The sequence below is a fragment of the Tenrec ecaudatus genome, chromosome 4 (assembly GCF_050624435.1).
Source record: "Tenrec ecaudatus isolate mTenEca1 chromosome 4, mTenEca1.hap1, whole genome shotgun sequence".
In the NCBI taxonomy this organism is placed as follows: domain Eukaryota; kingdom Metazoa; phylum Chordata; class Mammalia; order Afrosoricida; family Tenrecidae; genus Tenrec; species Tenrec ecaudatus.
This window is the reverse complement of record NC_134533.1, coordinates 35,079,501-35,101,943: the sequence shown is the minus strand read 5'-3', so window position 1 is coordinate 35,101,943 and position 22,443 is coordinate 35,079,501. Positions and strand designations below refer to the sequence as shown.

The 22,443-nt window shown below is 42.6% G+C and overlaps 1 protein-coding gene across 8 annotated transcripts in view; it reads left to right on the top strand.

Annotated features, from left to right (window-relative positions):
* The first annotated feature begins 201 nt into the window (after positions 1-201).
* Positions 202-22,443, top strand: part of TRIM44 (tripartite motif containing 44) — a 159,874-nt gene continuing 137,632 nt past the window's right edge. For 2 of the 8 annotated variants that reach the window (XM_075545880.1, XM_075545882.1), the window contains exon 1: positions 207-1,079. In XM_075545880.1, coding sequence (XP_075401995.1) covers positions 450-1,079 — 630 coding nt within the window. In that variant the 5' untranslated portion in view covers positions 207-449. Of the gene's footprint in view, positions 1,080-22,443 lie in introns of all 8 variants that reach the window. The other 6 variants (XM_075545884.1, XM_075545883.1, XM_075545876.1 and 3 more) reach the window with 5 other exon arrangements.

Genomic DNA, 22,443 nt, shown 5'->3' with positions numbered 1-22,443 from the left:
GGCCCCGCGGGAAGCGCAGAAAAGGGCCATTGCCACTTTAAATGACTCCGGAAGAGAAAGGAGGCCGCCTGACAGGGAAAGCCGAGTGGAGCCGGGGTGGCCTCCACGCGCTCGCCGCCGGGGACTGCGGGAGGCCGGCGGGCTGCAGCGACGCGGGCGCGGGGGCGCGCGGGAGGCGGCCGGCGCCGCGCCGGAAGTGCCCGCGACGCCAGCGGAAGCGCAGCGGCGCGCGGGGCACGGCCGCGCCGGCGGGAAGGCCGCTGGCTCCTCAGCCCGGGACGGCGGGAGCTGCGGGGAGCGGGCGGCCTCGGCCCTGCGCGGAGTCCCGCCGCGGGCCCGGCGGGCGGGCGTCGATTTCCCGGGCAGGGGCCCCGGTGGGGAGGAGGACGTGAGGAGGCCGCCCCGAAGACGCCGGGCCTGGAGGCCCCGGGGCGGCGCGCGGCCCCCACATGGCCTCGGGCGTGGGCGCGGCCTTCCAGGAGCTGCCGCACGACGGCACGTGCGACGAGTGCGAGCCCGACGAGGCCCCGGGCGCCGAGGAAGTGTGCGGGGAATGCGGCTTCTGCTACTGCCGCCGCCATGCCCGGGCGCACAGGCACAAGTTCTTCAGCCACCACCTGGCCGCCTACATCCACGGCGCGGGGCCCGGGGCCGCGGGGGCCGACAAAGGCGAGGCCACGGTGGAGAATGAGCCCGAGGTAGAGAGCGAGGCAGGGGATGGGAGTCAGGCCGAGGACTACGAGAGCCAGCCCGCAGAGAGCGAGACGGAGGACGAGAGCGAGGAGCACAGCGAGGAAGAAATGGAGGATGAGCAAGAGAGCGAGGTGGAGGAGGAAGAAGAGAATCAGGAAGAAGGAGAATCCGAGGCCGAGGGAGAAACTGAGGCGGAGAGTGAATTCGACCCTGAAATCGAAATGGAAGCAGAGAGAGTGGCCAAGAGGAAGTGCCCCGCCCACGGGCTGGATCTGAGCACCTACTGCCGGGAAGACGGGCAGCTCATCTGCGTCCTGTGTCCTGTCATCGGGGCTCATCAGGGCCACCAGCTCTCCACGCTCCACGAAGCCTTCGAAGAGCTGCGAGTAAGTATTGGGCCTTCAGAGCCTAGGCCTGGGGGTCAGGATGCCTGCATTTCAACTCTGATGCCTTAGCCGTGGCCGTGGGCCCTTTACTTGCTCCTAAAAGGCCAGCCCAGCACGTTTGTCCACTTTTCTTAATGGTTGGACTCGTTTGAGAATCAGATAGATCTCTGGACCTTCACCCAAGGGGGAAAAAATGCATGTATCCACAAACTCTAGTATTCAATTTCGTAAAACTGCAAGTCTCTCAAGTCTGGATTCCCCGAGAAAGCGTGTCTTGGGAGCTTAAACCAACTGCCAGTTGTGTTGATGTTTGACTTCTGGTGATCTCCTGTGTCAGTAGAACTGTGCTCCATAGGGCTTTGAGTGACCGCTTTTTCAGATCACCAGGAATTTCATCTTAGGGGCTCCTTGGAAACTTGGACCCCACTTACGACCATTTCTGACTGCATCACCTGTGTTTACTTGTGCTGTGACTTCACAGGGCAACATCTGTGCCTTCTTGAAAACATGGGAAGCAACTGCTGCCAAATGAATCCAAGCAGATAGTCACAGTGAAAGATGCCCTAAAGGAGTGATTTTAAAAAATAACTTCATGCGGGCCCTGGAGCTCTTTCTGGTTCTTCGCATGTGTGAAATGAGACAGGAAAGGGGGCTGAGAAGGTAGAGATCAAATTAGGATGAGGTGAGGATATGGATGTCCTCCATCTTTTATAAGCGTGCAGAACCGCGGTCTAGCGTCTTGGACCATGTTGGTATCTTAGATAGGCGTTTGGCGAGTGATAGGCGAATAAATACTTGTTGAATGAATGGATTTGCAAATTGTTTTCCTTTTATTTGTATCTTGCATGCTTACATTTACAGAAACAGCTGGAGTTGTAAGTTTGAGCAGGGCGAACGGTTGATTAAGTGATCACATCATACGTGAATGTTACCCTCTGAACAGCTTTCTTCCCTAAGCAACCTTAAAGAGTTGTTGGGACTGGGGTAACAAATACTTGATAATTATGGTTCCCTTGTTTCTTTTTTATCTTTAAACTTTCTGTAAAACATTAAGAAAGTGCAAAAATGTGTGCATCATTGAATAAATAGAGGCAAATATTCTTACGGAACCATCACCTAGTTTATAGAACATGACTAGCAAGTTTTGAGCCCCCTTCCCATCCCCTTCTCCAATTATAACCATGGTGATAATTCACCTGCTGATCTTTATATCTTACCATGTATTGTGCATGCCGAAACTTTTGGAGTCTGGCACAATGAGAATGAATATACATTCCTCAGGGCTTTGCTTCCTTTTCTTGATGTACTTTTGGGGTACATTGAGTGCATGCCTATGGTTTGCTCATTTTTATTGCTGTATAGAAAGTCCATTTCATGGATATGTTAAATAGCAGATGAGTATTGAGTTTGTTTCTAGGTTCTGGCACCATTACAAACAAGGTTGGCTGAAATGTTACTGGTCGTGTCTCCTGGGGCATGTTTATATACATTTATTTATGTGGAATAGAAACCTAGTGCACTTCCTAGGTCACAGAGTAACCTATCTTCTTAGTAATCAATGTTGCCAGCTAGTTTCCAAAGTAGTTGTACCAACTTGTGTTGCTATTAAGACTGCATGATAGTTGCTCCAGCTGTGTACTTTCACCAACAGTTGCTTTTGCCGAAATTTTACATGGTTGTCATTCTTGTGGGCATGTAATAGCTTTTTACTGTAGTTTTAGCTTGCATTTCTCTAGTTACCAATAACTTTAGCATATTTTGTATTTCCCTTTCTTTGAAGTGCATATCTGATTTTTGCTCATTTTTTTCCCTACTGGTTTGTCTTTTTCTCATTAATTTACAGGAGATTTTTGTATTATTTGACTTCGTTGTTGGTTGGAAATATCTTCTGCCTCTCTGGTTTTATTCTTCCTTTCTCCTTGTGTCTCATTCTCCATAATCTCTTCTTTCTTCCTTTTGCTTTTTGTGCCTTGTTTTTATGTCTTATGCCCTTGATATTTGTGTAATGGAGATAAAGGTTCAGTTTCATAACCTCCCCACCTTCCCCATATGACTAGCCAGTTGGAGCCCTAGTGGTGTAGTGGTTACTACAGTGATCTGCGTGGCGGCCATTTGGAACCCACCAGCAGCTCCGCAGGAAAAAGACTAGGCCTTTTATTCCTATAAATGGTTACATTCTTGGAAGCCCATTGTGGGGGTGGGGTGCTGCAAGTCAGCATTGACTCCATGGCAGCGAGTTTGGTTTGGAATAACCATTTGCTAGCAGCATTTATAATAATGCCCAGCCAAATTTGTGTTTTCAACTGTTAATTGGGTTAGTTCTTTTCCTCCTTCCTACCTCAAGTGTAGTTATGTTATCAACTTGTAATGCATTAGATTCATTTGTCATTGCTTATGTTGAAATTCAAGGAGCCCCTGTGGTGCAGTGGTTAAGTATTTGGCTGCTCTCTGAAAAGTAGGTGGTTTGACCCCACCAGCTGCTCTGTAAGTGACAAATGTGGCAATATGCTTCAGTAAAGATTTATAGCCTTTTGAGGATCTATAGGGCAACCCTGCTCCATCCCGTAGAGTCGCTATGAGTCAGAATTGACTAAACGGTGATGAGTTTTTGAGGTTGGATATTATATTTAGGTTTCCCCACATTCTGGTTGACTTTATTAATTTTGTTTCTTTTCTGGGCTATGAACCATTACTGTGGTTCTGACACAGACACGCAACCACATGCATTCTCACACACAGTGAGACACAGTGACAGTTTAATAACTCAGTGGGAAGCTTATTACAGATGATGCATTCTATTTCTAGTCTTTCAAAAATTCTTTTGCCTTCTCCCACTGTGATTTCATAGTACACTCACTAACGGCTATATACTGAATTTTGAAAAGCACTAGCCTAGAAATCTGTGTGGCAGCTCACACTCTAAGATTACCTGAAGAAACAATGAAGTTTGTATATGAGGGACATCAAAAAGTTTGTGGAAAATGCAAAGATGATGGAATTTTCCCGTGAAATTTTGAAGCCCCTTCAAATAGTGGCAAAGGGAGATGTTGGCAAAATTTAGTGTTTATTGAGTATCTTTGGAATTGTTTTCATTATGTTTCTAGGGGTCTCTTGCCCTTCAGCATACCTTTAAAAGGGTGGGCATTTGGGGAGAGGAATGTTTAATTAAGCTACACTGGGAACAGCTGCAAAGAGGAGCTAGTGAGGGGACTTGTAGCAGAGTTGGAGGGGTATTGGCATATGCCTCGAACAGCTGTGTCTCCAGAGGCCCTAGAGGTGGAGCTATGGCAGACTGCAACCCGCGTGGTCAGTGGATCTTGCGCTCTCGTTAACTCATAAGGAGAAGCTTATGGGGAGGCAGGGCATTGAAGAGCAGCTGCAATGTGCCTATTTTTATAGTTTTGGGTTCTTAGCCTCACCTGAAGGGAATTGACACCTTATAATAAAAGAAAGCACTGACTACACAGTGGTTCAATTAGTGCTTTATTCATTTGTACAGAAAATGATAAAAATGAAAATTAAGATAAAGCATATGACTTGGTGTCACTAGTGCAAGCTACCCCTAAATGGCTCTGTGAACTATGTCTGTGAGAAGGTTGCAGATCTGGGGTTTTCCATCTCCGTCTACCACCCCAAGTGCCCATTCTTGCCCTGTACTAGAAGTGTAGAAAGTCTGGCAGAAGGCATATTAGCGTTCATGTCGTCTATGCACTTGCCAGAGGAATAGTTGTGTGGCGTCCTCAAGTCAGTTTCCGCTCATAAAACCGCCTGTTCATGTGCCATCCTCAGCTTCTGTTCTTGAGCCCATTGTAGCCACCATGTCAAACCATCTCTTAGGTGCCACTCCATCTTCAAAGAGGAGAGAGGCAATTTGGGATGGTGACGTGTACTATGACGATAGTTAATCCTAGTGATAAAGAAGTGGAAGTGTGGCAGGATGAGGTTAATGTTTTTGAAAGGGTTATCATGGAAGACAGCTGAGTGTATGTTAGTTGGGTGGGAACCTAAGTCAGGAGCTCTTGCAAAGATCCACAGACATCCCCCTATTGTGCACCATTTGGTGTTATTTGCACAAAGTCTAGTAGTTTTCTTCATAGCAGAAATGAGTGGTTTGGTTTATATGTCTTACAGAGGATGGGTTGGCTTTAGAACTGAGAGTAATATATTACTTTAGTGTTTTGCTGCTAGCCAGGTAAAAATACTTCTTTATGGAAGGAATATGAGTTAGGGGTTTTCGTTTTAAAATAGTTAAAACTTTTCAGAGCGTCAATGCTCTGGAGTGTTATTCAAGAGAAGCTTACTAGACAGGCTGATAAGGTGAACAGCACCACCTGTGAGGAACATGCTCTTTAGAACATTCAGGTACACATGACCAAAACGACAGCATTTGGCCGAAAAGAAAATTCAGGGGGCAGGAAGGGGCAGGAGAGGTGTTGTTACATACCATCAAATCGGCTCTGATGCATGTAGACCCTCTACACAACAACAAAACACTGCACGGTCCTGCACCATCCTTATAATTGTTTCTCTGAGCCTACTGATGCAGCCACTGTGTGAGTCCAGCTGGTGGACGGCCTTCCTCTTTATTGCCGCTCCGCCACCTTACCAAATATGATGTCCTTCTCTCGGGACTGTTCGCTCCTCATAACATATCCAAGGAATGTACAATGAAATCTTGGCCCTCCTGCCTCTAAGGAGCACCCTGGCCTTACTTTCAACACAGATCTGCTTATCCTTTGAGCAGTGGTACATTTACTATCCTCCTCCAGCACCACCATTCAAACGCACAAATTCTTCCACATCATCTTTATTCATTGCCCAACTTTCACATGTATGGAATGGACTGGAGAATACCATGGCTTGAATCAGGCACACCTTAGTCATCAAAGGAACATCCTTCTTTTTCAATACTCTAAAGAGTTCTTGTACAAGAGATTTACCTGAAACAGTATGTCTTTTGATCTCTTGAATTACCTCTATGAGCATGAATTGTGTATCTAAGTAAGACACCATTCTTGACAGCTTTAACCCTTTCTCCATCTATCATGAAGTTACCTATTGGTTCATTTGTGAGGATTTTGAATTGTAATCCATAGGTTTTTGGGTTTTTTTAATCCATTGTAATCCATACTGAAGGCTACAAACCTTGATCTTCATCAGCAGTTGCTTCAATTCTTCCTTTTCAGCAAGCAAGGTTGTGTCATCTTCAAACTGCAGGTTGTTAATAAGTTTTACTCCAATTCTGAAGCCACCCTCTTCTTCATTTAATCCAGTTTCTCTGATGATTTGCTCAGCAATAGATTGAACAACTATAGCAAGAGGATACAACCCTGATGCACACCTTTCCTGATTCTAAACTCTGCAGCACTCTTGTTCTATTCTCACAACTGCCTCTCGATCTACAGGAGCACAATGACGTGTTCCAGAATGCCCGTTCTTCTCAGGTGTCCACAGTTTATTATGATCCACACAGCCAAATGGCTTTGTGTAGTTAGTGAAACATAAGTGAACATCTTTCTGGTATTCTCTGTTTTTAGCCACAATGCATCTGACATCATCAATGTCACTTTCTGAATCCGGCCTGAACTCCTGGCAGTTCCCTGAACTTCGTTGCTGCAACCTTTGATGCAAAATTTTACCTGTGGGTGATATCGCTGCTATCATTCTATAGTCTTAACATTCTCTTTGGTCACAGATCTTTGGAATTGGCACAGATATGGATCTCTTGCAGTCAGTTGACCAAGTAGCTGTCTTCCAAATACAATTTTCTGGTATAGATGAGTGGGTGCTTCCAGTGCTGCTTTAGTTTTCTGAAGCATTTCAGTGAGTATGCCATCCATTCCCGGAGCCTTGTTTTTGGCTCATGCATTCAGTGCAGTTTGAACTTCCTTCAGCACCATGATTCATGCGCATATGTTACCTCTTGTGATGTTGGGCTGTCAGCTAGTTCTTTCTGGTGCAGTAACTGTATTCTTTCCATCTTCTCTTGATGCTCCCTGCATCATTCAATATTTTGCCCCTAGACTCTTTCAAAATTGAAACTCAAGGCTTGAGCTTTCCTTGAGTTCTTTCAGTTTCAGATATGCTGAGCGTGTTCTTCCCTTTGGTTTTCTAATTCTTGGTCCTTGCATATTTTGTTAAAATATTTGGTTTTGTGTTCTTGAGTTTCCCCTAGAAATTTTCTATTCAGCTTCTTGATTGCATCCTTTCTTTCACTTGTTTTAGTTACTCTCTGATTAATAGCAAGTTTCCGAGTCTTTTCTGACAGCCACTTTGACCTTTTGCTTTCTTCAAAAATAATGGTCTTGATGTCCTCCCACAGCTCATCACGTCTTCTGTCATTAGTGTTCAAGGCATCAGATCTGTTCTTGAGATATTCTCAAAATTCAGCAGGGATAGATTCAAGGTCATATTTTGACTCTGGAGGGTATGTTTTAATTTTCTTCAGCTTTATCCTGAACTGACATGAGCAACTGATGGTCTGTTCTACAGTCAGCCCCTGATCTGGTTTTAGCTGCGGATATTGAGCTGCTCCATCATGTCTTCCCACGGATGTAGTCAGTTCGATGTCTGTGTATTCTATCTGGGAAAGTCTGTGTATGGTTGACTTTTGTACTGTTGAGTAAATGTATTTGCAGTGAACAAGTTGTTGGTTTGCAATATTTCATGCGATCACCAAGTCCATAGTTTCCAACAACTGTTCCTTCTTTGTTTCCAAGTTTTACATTCCAGTTGCAAGTAACTATCAATGCATCTTGATTCCATGTTTGGCCAATTTCCAACTGAAGTCATTGGTAGAATTCTTTGATTTCTTCATCACGATCTTTTGTGGTCAGTGCATAAAGTTTAATAATGGTTGTATTGATTGGATTTCCTTGAAGGCAGATAGATTGATGAATGGAAATAGGTTACCTAGGGTAGAAGTGAGGTCAGTGATGACACACTTGGGGGGTTGCATGGAACTATCTATAAACAAATTGTCAAATAGGAAACCAACTTGTTTTGTAAATGTTTGCCTAAATCCCAATGTTTGCAAGAATAAAACCCCAAAAAAACCCTAGAGGTCTTCTGCACATAAGTAGAAGGGAAAAGGATATGCCCTGATTCGGATGTGGGCTCTCCCCACAATATTCATTATTAACATTATACTTCATTTATAAGATCTGGATAAGTAAAATATCGATCAGAAGGGTGGCTAAAGCAGAAAGTATGGTCAGTGGAAAGCCTTCCGGGTATAAGTAAACTTGTGATGGTGGAGGCACAACAGAAGGCCATTGTAGGCTACAGTGAAAGGGGAAGTGGCAAGAGCTCAGCAATGCAGCCAGTACTCTTCCTGCATACAACCTTAACTGCATATTTGAATGACCTTGGAGGGAGGGTGTTTAGAAAATACCCATGATTGGTCCCACTCCAGCCAGTTAAATCAAAATCACTGTGGATATATTTATGTGTGTGTGTTTATCTATAGGTAAGTGAAGTTTGAATTTAGGCTAGTTTGAGATTTACAGAAAATTGAAAAGATAGTATAGCGTTCCTACAGAGGCCAACCCCTTTCCCCTGTCAGGGACATCTCCTGTTCGTACTGCACATCTGTCACAGTGTGGCCTCATATCGATAATTACAGAGCTCTGGTGGTGTAATGGCTATGCCTTGGGTTGCTAACCGTAGGTTAGCCATTCAAAACCACCAGCTACACTGTGGGAGAAAGATACGGCTTTCTTTTCTCATAGTTAGTGTTGGAAATCCACAGGGACTGTTCTCTGTCCCGTAGGGACACTATGAGTTGGAATAGACTTGATGGCAGTGAGTTTTTTGGCTTGTGTTTGGTGGTGCAATGGGTTAAACATTGGGCTGTTAACCACAAGGTTGGTGGTTCAAACCTACCAGGCAGGGTCCTTGGTCCAGAAAGACTCTGAAGTTAAGGAACCAGCAAAAGTTTCTTGAAGAAAGGAATGTTTAAGATGGGCTTAGAAAAGTAGATAGGGTTTTACTATGTAATTATTTGTTCAATACTCTTCCTCAGTATTCCCATAGCAGCGGTCTATACATTTATTATATTACTAATTGTTTCTAGGTGCCATTGAGTGAAGAATTAAACTCACAGCAACCCAATAGGAAAACAAAGTGTTCATAGGCTTTCTGAGGCTGTTAAATCTTTTATGAAGCGTTCTGCCTCATCTTTCTCCCATTGAGTGGCTAGTGGGTTTGAACTACCAACTTACCCTGCTGTGGCTCCAGGACTCCTTAAATACATGTATTACTAAACACAGTATACCATATGAGTGTTTTCTTTTCCCATGTGTGTCCTGTGAGTTTTGAACTTTTCTAGTTAGGTTCCCAGCACCTAGTATAGTGCTTTGCTAGTATATGTACAACACATATATGGTAAATATGTAAGATATTGAGTATAATAGAAAACCAACAGAATTAGTATTGCATAGGGGCTACATTATAGTTGGAGTTCTTGAGTGGTGTGGTCTGTTAAGCACTGAACTACTACGAGCTGAAAGCTTGGCAGCCCCACCCAGAGGTACTTTGGAAAGATCACAGCTTTGACAACTCTGGAACAGTTCTCTGCACACATGGGGTCACCATGACTAAGAATCAGTCTCATGGCAACAACCCAGAGTTATTGTGCTCAAAACACCACTTCATGGTGCTGAATGAAGACCAAACTGCATAGTGAAAAACGAGGTTCTATGAATTGATGTAATACCATGTGAAATATCTCAAGAAGCTGATAAAGCACTAGAAATGCTCATTTATGCCAAAAAATGTGGACGAGAGCTACATGGCTAACAAATTGGAAGAGATCCATATTTTTCCCATCCCAAAGAAAGGTGACAAAGTGTACAAATTATCCAAAGAAAGGTGACAAAGTGTACAAATTATCAAACAATAGCAATATCACATGCAACTCAAATTTTGTGGAGGAACTCCCAACAACAGTCGCATCAATGCATTGAGATGGAACGGTGAGAAATTCAGAAGAGAATGTGGCCCATGGAATATCATTGCTGGTGTTGGATCTTGGTTTAAGGCAAAAGACACTGAAAAGACATTTACTTGTGTTTTATTAACTATGCAGAGGTATTTTGAAGGATCATAAGCAACTATGGGTAATACTGAGAAGAATGGGAATTCCCGAATACTTCATTATGCTTATGTGGAATCTGTACATGGACCAGAGACAGAACAAGGGAACCCTACACGGTTTAAAATCAGGAAAAGTGTATGTCAGGTTGCATGTTTTCACCATCCATATTCAGTCGGTATGCTGAGCACATCTGAGATGCTAGACTATATGAAAACTGGCATCAGGATTGGAGGAGGCTTAGCAACAACTTGAGTCATGCCAAAGACACAATCTTGCCATACTGAAATTGAGGAGGACCTGAAGCACTTGCTGGTAAAGATCAAGGATTGCACTTAATGTTAAGAAATAAAGTTTCTCAAAACTGGACCAATCAATAACACCACGGTAAATGGAGAAAAGATTGAAGTTGTCAAGGATTTTATCTTGCTTGGGTCCACAGTCGATTGATGCTCATGGAAGCAGCAGTCAAATCAAAGGATGAATTGGTCATAGCTGCTGCACAAGACCTTTTTAAAGTGTTGAAGCACAGGGATGTCACTTTGAGTACTGAGATGCACCCAATCCAAAGTATTTTCTATTGCCTCATATGAATGTGAAAGTTGTACAATGAATAATAAGAACCAGAGAAGATTTGATTCATTTTAATTATGGTGCTGGTAAAGAATATTGTAAGTATGTTGGACTACCAGAAGAGCAAACAAATCTGTCCTGGAAAAAGTACAGCCAAGAATGCTTCTTAGAAACAAAGATGATAGGACTTTATCTCACGTGCTTTGGACATGTCAGGAGAGACCAGTCCTGGGAAAAGGACATCATGTTTGGTAAAGTAGAATGTCTGCAAAAGAGAGGAAGACATTGAATGAAATGGATTGATACAGTGCTTCCAACAATGGGGTCAGCCATAACAATTGTGAGGCTGATGGAGGAATGGGCAGTGTTTCATTCTGTTGTATGTAGGCTCACTGTGAGGTGGAACCTACTTGACAGGACCTAACAACAGCAACAACAGTAGGGTAAAGTTCAGCTGCATTTAAAATAATCGTGTGTAGAATTAAAAATAACAGCAACTCAAATAACGTAAAAGTTTATTTTTCTTTAGTACAAAAGAAGTCGGAATGTGGACAATTTAAGCCTGGTGTGTAAGAACCACAAAGTTATCAAGAATCTAGATTCTTTCCAGCTCCATTCTGACAACTTCAGGGTATACTCCTGGTTATGGTTCAAGATGACAGTTGGAAGTCCAGTCAGTTTACTTAATGGGAACTCTTCAGAAGTTGCAGAAAATGCTGCTGCTTATGTTGCATTGGCCAGAACTTGGTCCTGTGCCTTTTAGGGAGACTGGGAAATGGTCTTTTCTCTAGTCTGCCTCACACACAACTAGAGTTCTATTACCAAGGAAAAAATGAAAGACTAGTACAGGATCCATCAGTTTCTGCCCCACTTGGCTTTGTAATTCTATGGGCTTGAGTCCTGCTTGCTCCTTATTGGTGTCATTTCGGGTCAGTCAGCTTCTCTGACTTGGTTCCCTCACCTGTACCAGGGACATAAGATTTAGGTATTTTTACAAAGTTATGAGGAACAGATGAGATTAGAGATTTAAAGAAGTTATCACATTGGCTGGAATGTAATTATCAATTATTGGTGTGTTATTATTCATAAAGAACCATCAAAGGTTCTCTTGAGAGTTCAATACTAGACAAGTTAGTCTGACAGCAGCAGCATTTCTGGACACCAAACTCTGGGTGAAAACGCCTCAGCCTCCTCTCCTTCTGTTCCTTCTGCCTCTCTGTTGTGGGTAGATAGGCTGGTGAAAAACCAGTCTGCAGAGAAGAGGCTATTTCAGTGTCCCGCTGGTGCCATGTGCACTAGCTAACCAAAACACAGCTGGCGAGTCTAATTTTAGGTTCACAAGTCTTGCTGGTTGTCCTCTTTAAATTCCGTTTTATATTCTGAAATATGGGAAATTTTTATAGAAGTAGAGGGTGAAGCAGGGGCAGTGCATTCTTTACTTTCTGGTTCAAAATACATTAGAATTTTGTCTGATAGTCAAGAGGAGGCATGTAGAGTTTTACAGGAAGCCCCACTGCTCTGTGTGCTGAGTTGTATGTATACAAACCTTAGCAGAAGGTAACTTGTTGAGTGGGAAGAATTAAAATGCTTACCTGTGTCTGAGGTTATAAAGCTAAGTACATCTAGAAGCTTTTATCTGCTGTTGAATTTTGAAGTGCCTTCCAAAGATGCAAGAGCCCTGTTGGTGTAGTGGGTTATGAGTTGGGTTGCTAACTGCAAAGCTAGTAGTTCGAACCCAGGAGTCCCTCCTTTAAAGATAGATGTAAAGATGTTCTACCCTTTCATTTAGGGTCACTCTGAGTCAGAATTGACTTGAGGGGAGTGAATTTGGTTTTGGATTTTTCCAAAGATGGGAATAATAAAAATGTTTTTGTTAGGCACTGTCAAGTCAGTTCTGACTCAAAGCAACCCTGTGTACAATGGAAGGAAACATTGCCTGATCTTTCATCATCTTCACAAGGTGGTTATGTCTGAGCTCTGTGTTGCAGCCATGGTGTCAGTCCATGATGTTGAGTGTCTTCTTCTTTTGCACTGACTTTCCCTACTGCCCAAGATTATTCCTTTCCCAGGACTGATTCCTTCTGATAACACGTCCAAAGTACAAGAAACAGTCTCATTTCCCTGTTTTTAAGGAGCATTCTGAGTGTACTAATTGGATAGATTTGTTTGATGATCTGGCTGACCAAGGTGCTTTCAATAGCCTTTGCCAATACTATAATTTAAATGTATTCTCCCGTTTTCCTTCTTTGCTGTCCAGCTTTCACATATATGCGAGGCTTGTGAAAATACCATTGGCTGAGTCAAGCACACCTTCATCTTCAAAATGACTTCTTTTCCCTGGAGCCCAATAAGGTGGTCTTTTACAGATTTTCCCAGTGCTATATGCCCTTTAATTTCTTGACTGCTACTTCCATGAGCATCCGTTGTGGCTCTAAGCAGTTCAAAACCACCAGCCGCTCTGCTGGAGAAAGATGAGGCTTTCTACTAGAGTCTCAGAAACCCACATGAGCAGTTCTACACTGCTGTGTAGCAGTGGTTCTCAACCTTCCTAATGTCGCGACCCTTTAATACAGTTCCTCGTGGTGACCCCCCGCAATCATCACATTATTTTCATTGCTACTTCATGACTGTAATTTTGCTACTGTTAGGAATTGGGAAACCCCTGTGAAAGGGTCATTCAACCCCCAAAGGGGTTACAACCCACACAGCGAGAACTGCTACTGTATTGGGCTGCTTTTGAGTTGCAATTGACGGGATGGCAGTGTTTTGACTGAGAGGGCACAAGTGGTGGTTTTCCTTTTTTTTTTTTTTGCATAGACTGATGAGTGCTTCTAGCAGTGCATCACTTTGTATTCTGTCAATTTCTGGAGCTTTTTTTTTTTTTAACCAATGCTTCTAATGCAGTTTGGACTTCTTTATTCAGTAACATTGGATGTTGACTATATGTACCTCTTGGGATGGTTGAATGTCAACCAGTCCTTTTTGGTACCATGTCTGTGTGCATGCCTGCCATCTTCTTGCATCTTTCATTGTTTCCGCTGTAGATTCCTTCAAATTGAAACCTCAGGCTTGGATTTTTCTTCACTTCTTTCAGCTTGAGCAGTGCTGAATGTTTTCTTTCCTTTTGGTTTCTAACTCCAGGTGCTTGGACATTTCATTTTAATACTTGGTCTTCTCAAGCTGCCCTTTAGCATTCACACATCTTTCATTTGCTTTAGCTATTTTATGTTGAAGAGGAAGCTTCAGAGTATCTTTTGATATCATTTTGTTCTCTTTTTTTTTCTTGCCTAATGCCTAAGGACATCAATCTGTATACGTTCCATTTCACTTTTGATGACTTCTGACTTTCTTAGATTTGTACTTTGTGCATTGTACGTTCCACTGTTTAATGTGTGTCTGCAATTGTTTCTTCTCATTGTGAGTTGTACTACATAGCAAGTGGAGGTCTTGAAAGCTTTGTTCCATCCTTATCATTTAGGTTAACTAGGCTTTGAGAAGGCAGCACATGCCTAGGTGTATTTTGAGTGCTATCCTTTATTGTTATTAGGTCAGATGCTTTTCATAAATAATTCCAGGTGATACCTGATTCAGTTTCTTAATGCTACTATAAGGGAAATACCACAAGTAGGTGATTTTAATGTAAATAGATTAATTTCCCCCTAGGAAGTTACAAGTCTGAATTCAGAGGCCTAGCTCTAGGGGAAGGCTTTCTCCCTGTGTGGGCTCTGGGGGGAAGGTCTTTGTCTTATCACCTCTCTTCCTTCAACATGTCTTGTGGCTTAGCATCTATCTCCCCCTCTCTGTGCTTCCTTGTTTCTGTGCCTAATGTACTCCTGTTAGGTCTTTAAAGTAATTGCTTAAGAAAAACCCTACCCTGATATGGCCTTATTAACTTATCAGAGAAAACTTTTTACAAATCGGAATGCATCCACAGATAAGAATGGTTAGGATATACAAAATGTTTTGTGGAATAAAACTTTGTTTGTAACATTCCTGAATACAGTTCTATAATCAGCTGTACTATTGTGAGTCCCATATTATAGATTAAGAAACTTAACTCAAAGATGTTAGGTTTTCCCAGTGGTCACCCACCTGGTGAGTGGAACACCAATGTGTATACATGTTGCCTCTCTGTTCCACTGTCTCTGTCACCGTTTGCTTCTACTCTTATATAAAACTTTATGGAGCAGACTGCTTCATCTTTCTCCTGTAGAAGGACTGAGGGGTTGACCTACCAGCCTTTTACTTAGCAGCCCAGCACTGCACCGCGAGGCTCCCTTCTCCTTTAATTATTCCCAGTCCCAAATAATCTTTATAAACTATACTGAGTCTTTCTATTGCAATAAACAGTTACAGTCTCAGAAACCACACAGAAATTCTACTCTGTCCTATGGGGTTGCTGTGAATCAGGATGGACTCTCACAATGAGTGAGTGAGAAACTATATTGAAATAGTCTCTGATGTGTACCATATGTAAACATAAAAAATGTTTGCTATGAGCATTTCGTAAATGCTCATCCACTCCTGTCAAGTCAATTCTGACTCAGAGCAACCTTGTGAGAACTGCTCTGTAGGATTTCTGAGACAGTAAACCTTTGCAGCTTCATTTTTTCTTCTTTGTAAATGCTCTAAAACTATTTTCTCCTTTCTCATTGAAATTTTCTTAATATGTATTTTAGAGTATTTTGATTCATAACAAACTAGGTTTGCTCTTTTTCATACTCAGCACTCAGATTTTTACTACTCAATGCCTGACATTTAGTAGTCCCTACATATATTGTTATTCAACTGATAATAACAAGAACAATGGTGATCTTTAAAATTTGTTGAGCACTTGGCATGTGCTAGGTTCTGTACTACAAACTTTCTACACATTATCTCCTTTACTTTTTACAACAATTATTTGAGATGTAGTATTCAATAAAATATAGCTGTTTACTGTTTGTGTTAGTCTGGATTGACTAGAGAAACAAATCCATAGACATTCATGTCTGTAGCAGCTTTATATCAAAGAATAATTGTATATTAAGAAAACATCCCAGCCCAGTCCAGAATCAAGTCCATAAGTCCAATATTTGTCCAAATGTCCAATACCAGTGTATAAATTCCTCTTCAGACTCACACAGCACATGCAACTGAAGATTACAGGCCAGTGGGTAGAAAGTCTTATGGAGCCAGTGGTATTGGAAGCATCTCAACACTGGCAGCGATCTCCACATGTCTCCGCCAGCTTTAGGGCTCTGGTTCCATCAGCATAGCTCCATGTATCTTGCCAATAGTAAGCCTAAGCAGAATCTGTGGTTGTGGCCTGTCAATCAGGTCACAACTTGACCTCATTTGGAGGTGCGAAGGAGATAAATTACTCATCGGAGGCCAGATCCATTCTCTGCTCCTTATTCCTCCCTGGAGGCAGGACACACACTTTCTCCCTGTGAGACAGTTCCTGTTAACAGGACACATGGAGCCAAGCTGATATAGCCACAGCCCTGGAGCTGGAGGAGCCACAAGGAGACCCACACCAGTGCTAAGATGCTTCCACCTCCACTAGATCTAGAAACTTTCCACCCACTGGTCTGTTATTTTTCATTGCATATGTTGTGTGATTCTGAAGAGGAATTTAGAGACAGGTATTGGACATATGGGCAAATATCAGATTTATAGACTTTAACTGGACTGGGCTGGGATGTTTTCATAATACAATTTCTCTTTTATATAAAGTTCTCTCTTTTCCTCTGTCTTGTTTTTGTGCATGTTATTATCTCCACATGTCTGTCTAAATAAGACAGGCTGGATGAACTATCTGGAGGAAAAAGAATGGGACCGACAGTTCCGGGGGACTTGGGATCGGGGGAGGTGGGGGGAGGGTAAAGAAGTGGTGTTAACAAACCCAGGGACAAGGAAACAATATGGGATCCAAATTGGTGGTGAGGGGGGAGTGGCAGGCCTGGTGGGGAATGATCAAGGGTAAGGTTGCATAGAGAAGAGGTATAGCTGTAGCCCAGGTGGGGACGGGGCATGGTAGTAGGGCAGGAGGAAAGTCAAGGGAGATGGAGGAAAGGGCTAGGAGTCAAGGGGCATTTATGGAGGTCTAGACAAAGACATGTACATGCAAATATATATATGAGGATGGGGAAATAGATCTATGTGTTTATATTTATAGGTTTAGTATTAAGGTGGTGGAAGGACCTTGGGCCTCTACTCAAGCACTCCCTCAATGCATGAATACTTTCTTCTATTAAATTGGCATGCTATGATGCTCACCCTCCTCACAGAACTGCTGAAGCCAAAGTGGGTGAACAAGTAAATGTGAAGAAAGCTGATGGTGCCCGGCTATCAAAAGAGATAGTGTCTGGGGTCTTAAAGGCTTGAAGATAAACAAGCGGCCATCTAGCTCAGAAGCAACAAAGCCCGCATGGAAGAATCACACCAGCCTGTGCGATCACGAGGTGCCAAAGGGATCAGGAATAAGGCATCATCAAAAAAAAAAAATCTTACCATAGTAAAAGAAGGGGGAAGTGCAGAGTGTAGACCCAAAGCCCATTTGTCGGCCACTGGAGACCCCCTCACAGAGGGGTCTAGGGGAGGAGATGAGTCAGGGTGCGATGTAGCACCGATGAAGAACACAGCTTTGCCCCAGATCTGGATGCTTCCACCCCACCAACTACCATGATCCGAATTCTACATTTGCAAATTCTACATTGCAAGTCTGGATAGAGCAGAGGTTGTACACTGGTGCATATAGGAGCTGGAGGCACAGGGAATCCAGGGTAGATGTTACCTTCAGAACCAGGGTGTGAGGGGCGATACTGGGAGAGTAGAGGGTGAGTGGTTTGGAAAGGGCAACTGATTACAAGGATCTACATGTGACCTCCTCCCTGGGGGACAGACAACAGAGAAGGGGGTGAAGGGAGACGCTGGACAGGGAAAGATATGACAAAATAATAATCTATAAATTATCAAGGGCTCATGAGGGAGGGGGGAGCAGGGAGGGAGGGGGGGAAAAGGACCTGATACAAAGAGCTTAAGTGGAGAGCAAATGCTTTGAAAATGATTAGGGCAAAGAATGTACAGATGTGCTTTATACAATTGATGTATGTATATGTACGGATTGTGATAAGAGTTGTATGAACCCCTAATGTTAAAAATAAAGTTCTCTCATACACATATGTGTGTGTCTATGAATTTGTTTCTTTAGTCTCCCCGGACTAACATTGTTTGAAATCAGTGGCATATTTTTTCCGTTTGATCTATATATTCAACATACAAGGGGGTAAACCACCCCCAAGTGGTAAAAGCTCCACTGGGCATACCTTTCACAGTATACATATTTCCCTCTAGGTGAGCATCGAGCAGCTCATTCTGAATTAGTGTACTCAGTGGCATCACCTGGGAAGACTCCCTCTGGTCACAGTGGATTTCTTAGTAAAAAGCAGGTTCACTTGAACCTCATTTTTTGTGATGGTTGACTTAAGAGTACAGCTTGGCAGCTATGAAATTTTGTTTCCTGCCTGGGAAAAATGCTGCAGACACTGTTGTGATGTTGAACACAGCTGACAAGGACAGTGCTATGGGAAAAACTCAAGTGTATGAATGATTTTCTTGTTTCAAAATGGGTGAAATGTCAAACGATGACAAACCTCATTCTGTATGTCCGTCAACTTCCTGAATGGATGAAAATTGACTCATAGTGCATTTGGAGTTCATTCCACCACGTCAGACTGTTAATCAAGCTTTCTGTTTAGAGATTCTGAAAAGATTACGTAACAGTGTGTGACCAAAAAAAAAAGACCTGATTTGTGTCAAACGGGACTGGGTTTGCTACCACAACATTGCACCTGCTCACACAGCCAGTTTTTGCCCCGTGCACCTTACTCACCTGACCTTATTCCACGTGACTTCTTTTTGTTTCGACAAGTGAAGCGGAACATGGAAGGACAGCAATTTGGTGAAGTAGAAGAGGTGAAGAAAAAAATGAGGGAGATATGTCAGCCACCCAAACAGCTGAGTTTGAAAAATGTTTTCAAGAATGGGTTCTCAAATTTGCCAGATGTACTACTTTGAAGGTAGTAAGGTACTTTTGTAAAAACCAAGGACATAAATGTTGAAAAAAAATCCTGTGATTTTTGGTTAATGCCCCTTGTATATTTATCGAAGTAATAAAATTTGTCAAATAGAGTACTTTAGGCAACAGGGAGCCTAATGAACAATTCTAAGACTTACCTCATGAAGCCTGTATTCTATGGACAGGACAGACAGTTAAATTTTTGAAAAATGATACTTTAAATAATGATAAATTCTATGAATAAACTAAGAGACGTAGATGGCTAGTGACAGAGACAGGAGAATGAGACGAAAGTTGTGTCAAGATCTTAGAAGGGCCTGTTGGCGGTAATAACGTGGGTACTGTTGACACCAGCCATGGGGAGATCTGGAAGCATAGTAGTCTTCGAGTAAATTGAGACTGCCTTTGGTGGAACATGCTTACCGAGAGAGAAAAAGAATAGCTGGATTGTGTTGAGCGAGGGCTGGGAAGTAGTAGAGGAGGTCCGAGAACCAAGTAGTGCATGATTAGGATTACCATGTGGAACATGCATGGACTCTAGATTTTATTGTACATGTAACGGGAAACCATGGACTTCAGAGAAGGGAACAGTTAGTTATCTGCTTAAAAATTCACTCAGGTTTCTGTGTTGAGATTGGATTGCCAGGTGGCAAGAATGGGTCTTTCTCTGACTCAGCCTGGAGAATGGGAAACATTGCATAGGAATGGACTTGTATGTTGAAAATAGAGTGATCTGAAGAAGGTGTTAAAAGAATTTTTATACATTGGATGGTGATATTACAAGTTAGTTTCATTTTCTTTTGGCAAAGCTTTGCTTTCTTATTTAATCCCTTAGGGAACCCATTACTGTCTATTCCAATGCATATTGAGCCTTCAGGACAAGAGTAGGACTGTCCTGTAGGGCAGAAATTCTATCTTCTGATCCTTTTTCAGTATTTCTCCCTAAGACAGCTTTGCCAAAATGAAAGATGGTTGCGTGATTTTTTTATTTTCAAGCATGAAAGCAGTGAAAGTCCAATGGGATAGGAGGGACAACAGCTTGACAATAATCATTCTGAACTCAGTCTCTGATCCTTTGCAGTACAGAACTCAGTGTTGAGAAGCCAGTTTAAGGATCATCGTGTGATTGCTTTTCTATCAACAGTTGAATTTCTTTGGGTGTACAGCTGGTTATCATTCAACTAGACTGACTGCAATAAAAGTGCAAGACTAGTTGTCAAGAAAAATGTTTGCCTGTTCTGATGTCACATTTGCTGCTCATATTCCACATTTGTTTCTGTCCCTTGCCCAGAATGAACTGTATTAATTCTGTCTTTGGGGGGGGGTGGATGGATGGATATATGCATATGAATTGTTATGACCCACTTTAAAGAAAGATACCCACCTTGCCTGATGTCCCAAACCAACTGTCTCACTGAGAATTTCTTTAAGAAGTAGCTACTTGATATATCTTCAGGGACCAAGAAAATAATGTAAATGAGAAGAAGCCAAAATAGCATTGGCAAACTGGAGAGAGCTTGTCTTGCTGAGTGCAGGCAGCTGCTGTTCGCGGACAGAAGCCCAGCATAGTCATACCCTTTAGATTTTCAGAAGAAGCTAGAAATCTTTATTGTTATAAAATATCTCCTGATTTTCAAATGCTAGCACCTAATTATAAATAGCGTGCTGTATAGAGCAACACTATAAAAGGCAGAGAAAGGTATTCTATAGGCTGTGGATTTGTAGCTTCTGATCTGGTTCTTCCTCTCTTGCAGATTGACAGAAACCCAAAGAAGGAAAGTGACTTTTTCAGGTTCACAGAGCAGTTATTGGCGGAGCTCAGTCTGGGTCTACTTTTCCTGTGTGCAGTGCTGCTTCCCCAGGAACTGTTAACCTTGGGAACCTGAGGAACTCTCGTGCTCCTCTGCCTAGAAAAGTGCATGTACATTCCAAATTTCACAGAAAGTGTTAGGATTTTCAGGTCCCCACAAAGTCCACTTGTTTTCACTGATAAGTTGTCTCAAACCTGAGCTGATTCATAGTGACCCTGTGTACAGTAGACCACAATACTCCAGTTCCTGCCCCCTCCTCAGTTGTTGCTGGTCCGGCTTGATGGCATGTCTAAAGATGAAATCTGTTCGCACCTCTAAGGAGCATTCCAGTTGTACTTCTGAGAGACAGTTGTTTGTTCTTTTGGAAGTCCGTGGTACTTTCCATGTTCTTCACCAACATTGTAATTCAAATACATCAATTCTTCATTCCTCCTTATCCATTGTCTAGCTTTCACAGGCACAGGAGGCCGTTTCAAATACCCCAACTTGCATCAGGTACACCATATTGTATTTTCAAGGTGACATCTTTCCTCAGTATAATCTATCATTTTATTTTCTATCTGTTACTGTTATGGGCGTGAATCTGTGAATATAACCAGGTAAAACTCTTCGCATGTACCTGCTGGTTCATATGTTTCAGTGCAGAAGAAATAATATTGCAGTATTTAGACCTAGGCTAATTAATGGGGGAAAGTCACTTAAAGCATGGTGTGTTTTTGGTTATTTTTTTTCCAATGAAAGAAAAAAAGCCAAATCCATTGCTGACAGCTCGATTCCAACTCACAGTGACCCTATGAAATAGAGTAGAACTATTAACGACGGGAATCCATCCCCTAGCACATCATCACGGGCCTGGTAGGCACAATTGTACAGCGATAATAAGTAAAGATTATAGTAAAGTCATAACGAGCATGAGAGGAGAGATAGAAATAATGGAGTCAGACACATTTCATGATAGTAATGCTCACTTCAGCCTCCTGGTGGTCCACATGGAGAGAGAGAGAGAGAGAGAGAGAGAGAGAGAGAGAGAGAGAGAGAGAGAGAGAGATATTTAATGTAAACCAAGGCCTTTATATTCTCTGGGGATGTACAAGCCCCCTAATTACAGGTGTAAAGACCTACGTCACAGGAAAGGTTTGTGCTATAGGTAATACAGTAATGGAAGAGGGTGGTCTAAGGGTATACATGCAATCGGAAATGGAGGGATTGGGGATATACATGTGGAAGATGGTCGGATCCTAGATTCAGGATGACAGCCTAACTGGATGTCACGGAGTCGTTTTGACCGTTCCCTGGCACCATTATCAGTAGGATGCAAACCACCTACAGGAACCAAATCCATGACTGCAGGCCTCTAGAGAAGTAGCCCATTGCCCTAACAGCAGGGAGCGGGGCCGACCTTAGTCTGGTGACTGCCAGGGAGGATGTCTGTAAGCATCTGACCTCCCCCTATATGCTAGCAAAAATCTCCTAATGTTTGGCATGTCTTTGGGGGAGAAAAGCTGGGAAAAGTCTCTTTATAATTCCACAAAGTATCCCATAGACTTTCCAAGCATGTAAATCTTTCCTGGGGCAGACGGCCACCTCTTTCTTCCTTGTTGTTGTAGGTAGGTTGAAACTGTTGACCTTTATGGTGCAACTAAGCACTAATCATTGTACCACTTGGGGTCCAGCTTCTTTTTGAATATTGAATCTTAATTTTGCAAGTAATATGAATATACTTAAACTTGCTGCCATCAAGTTGATTATGATTCATAAAGAAAACTATTAAATCCATTCCAACTCATAGTGGCCCTACAGGACCGAGTAGAATTGCCCTTAGGG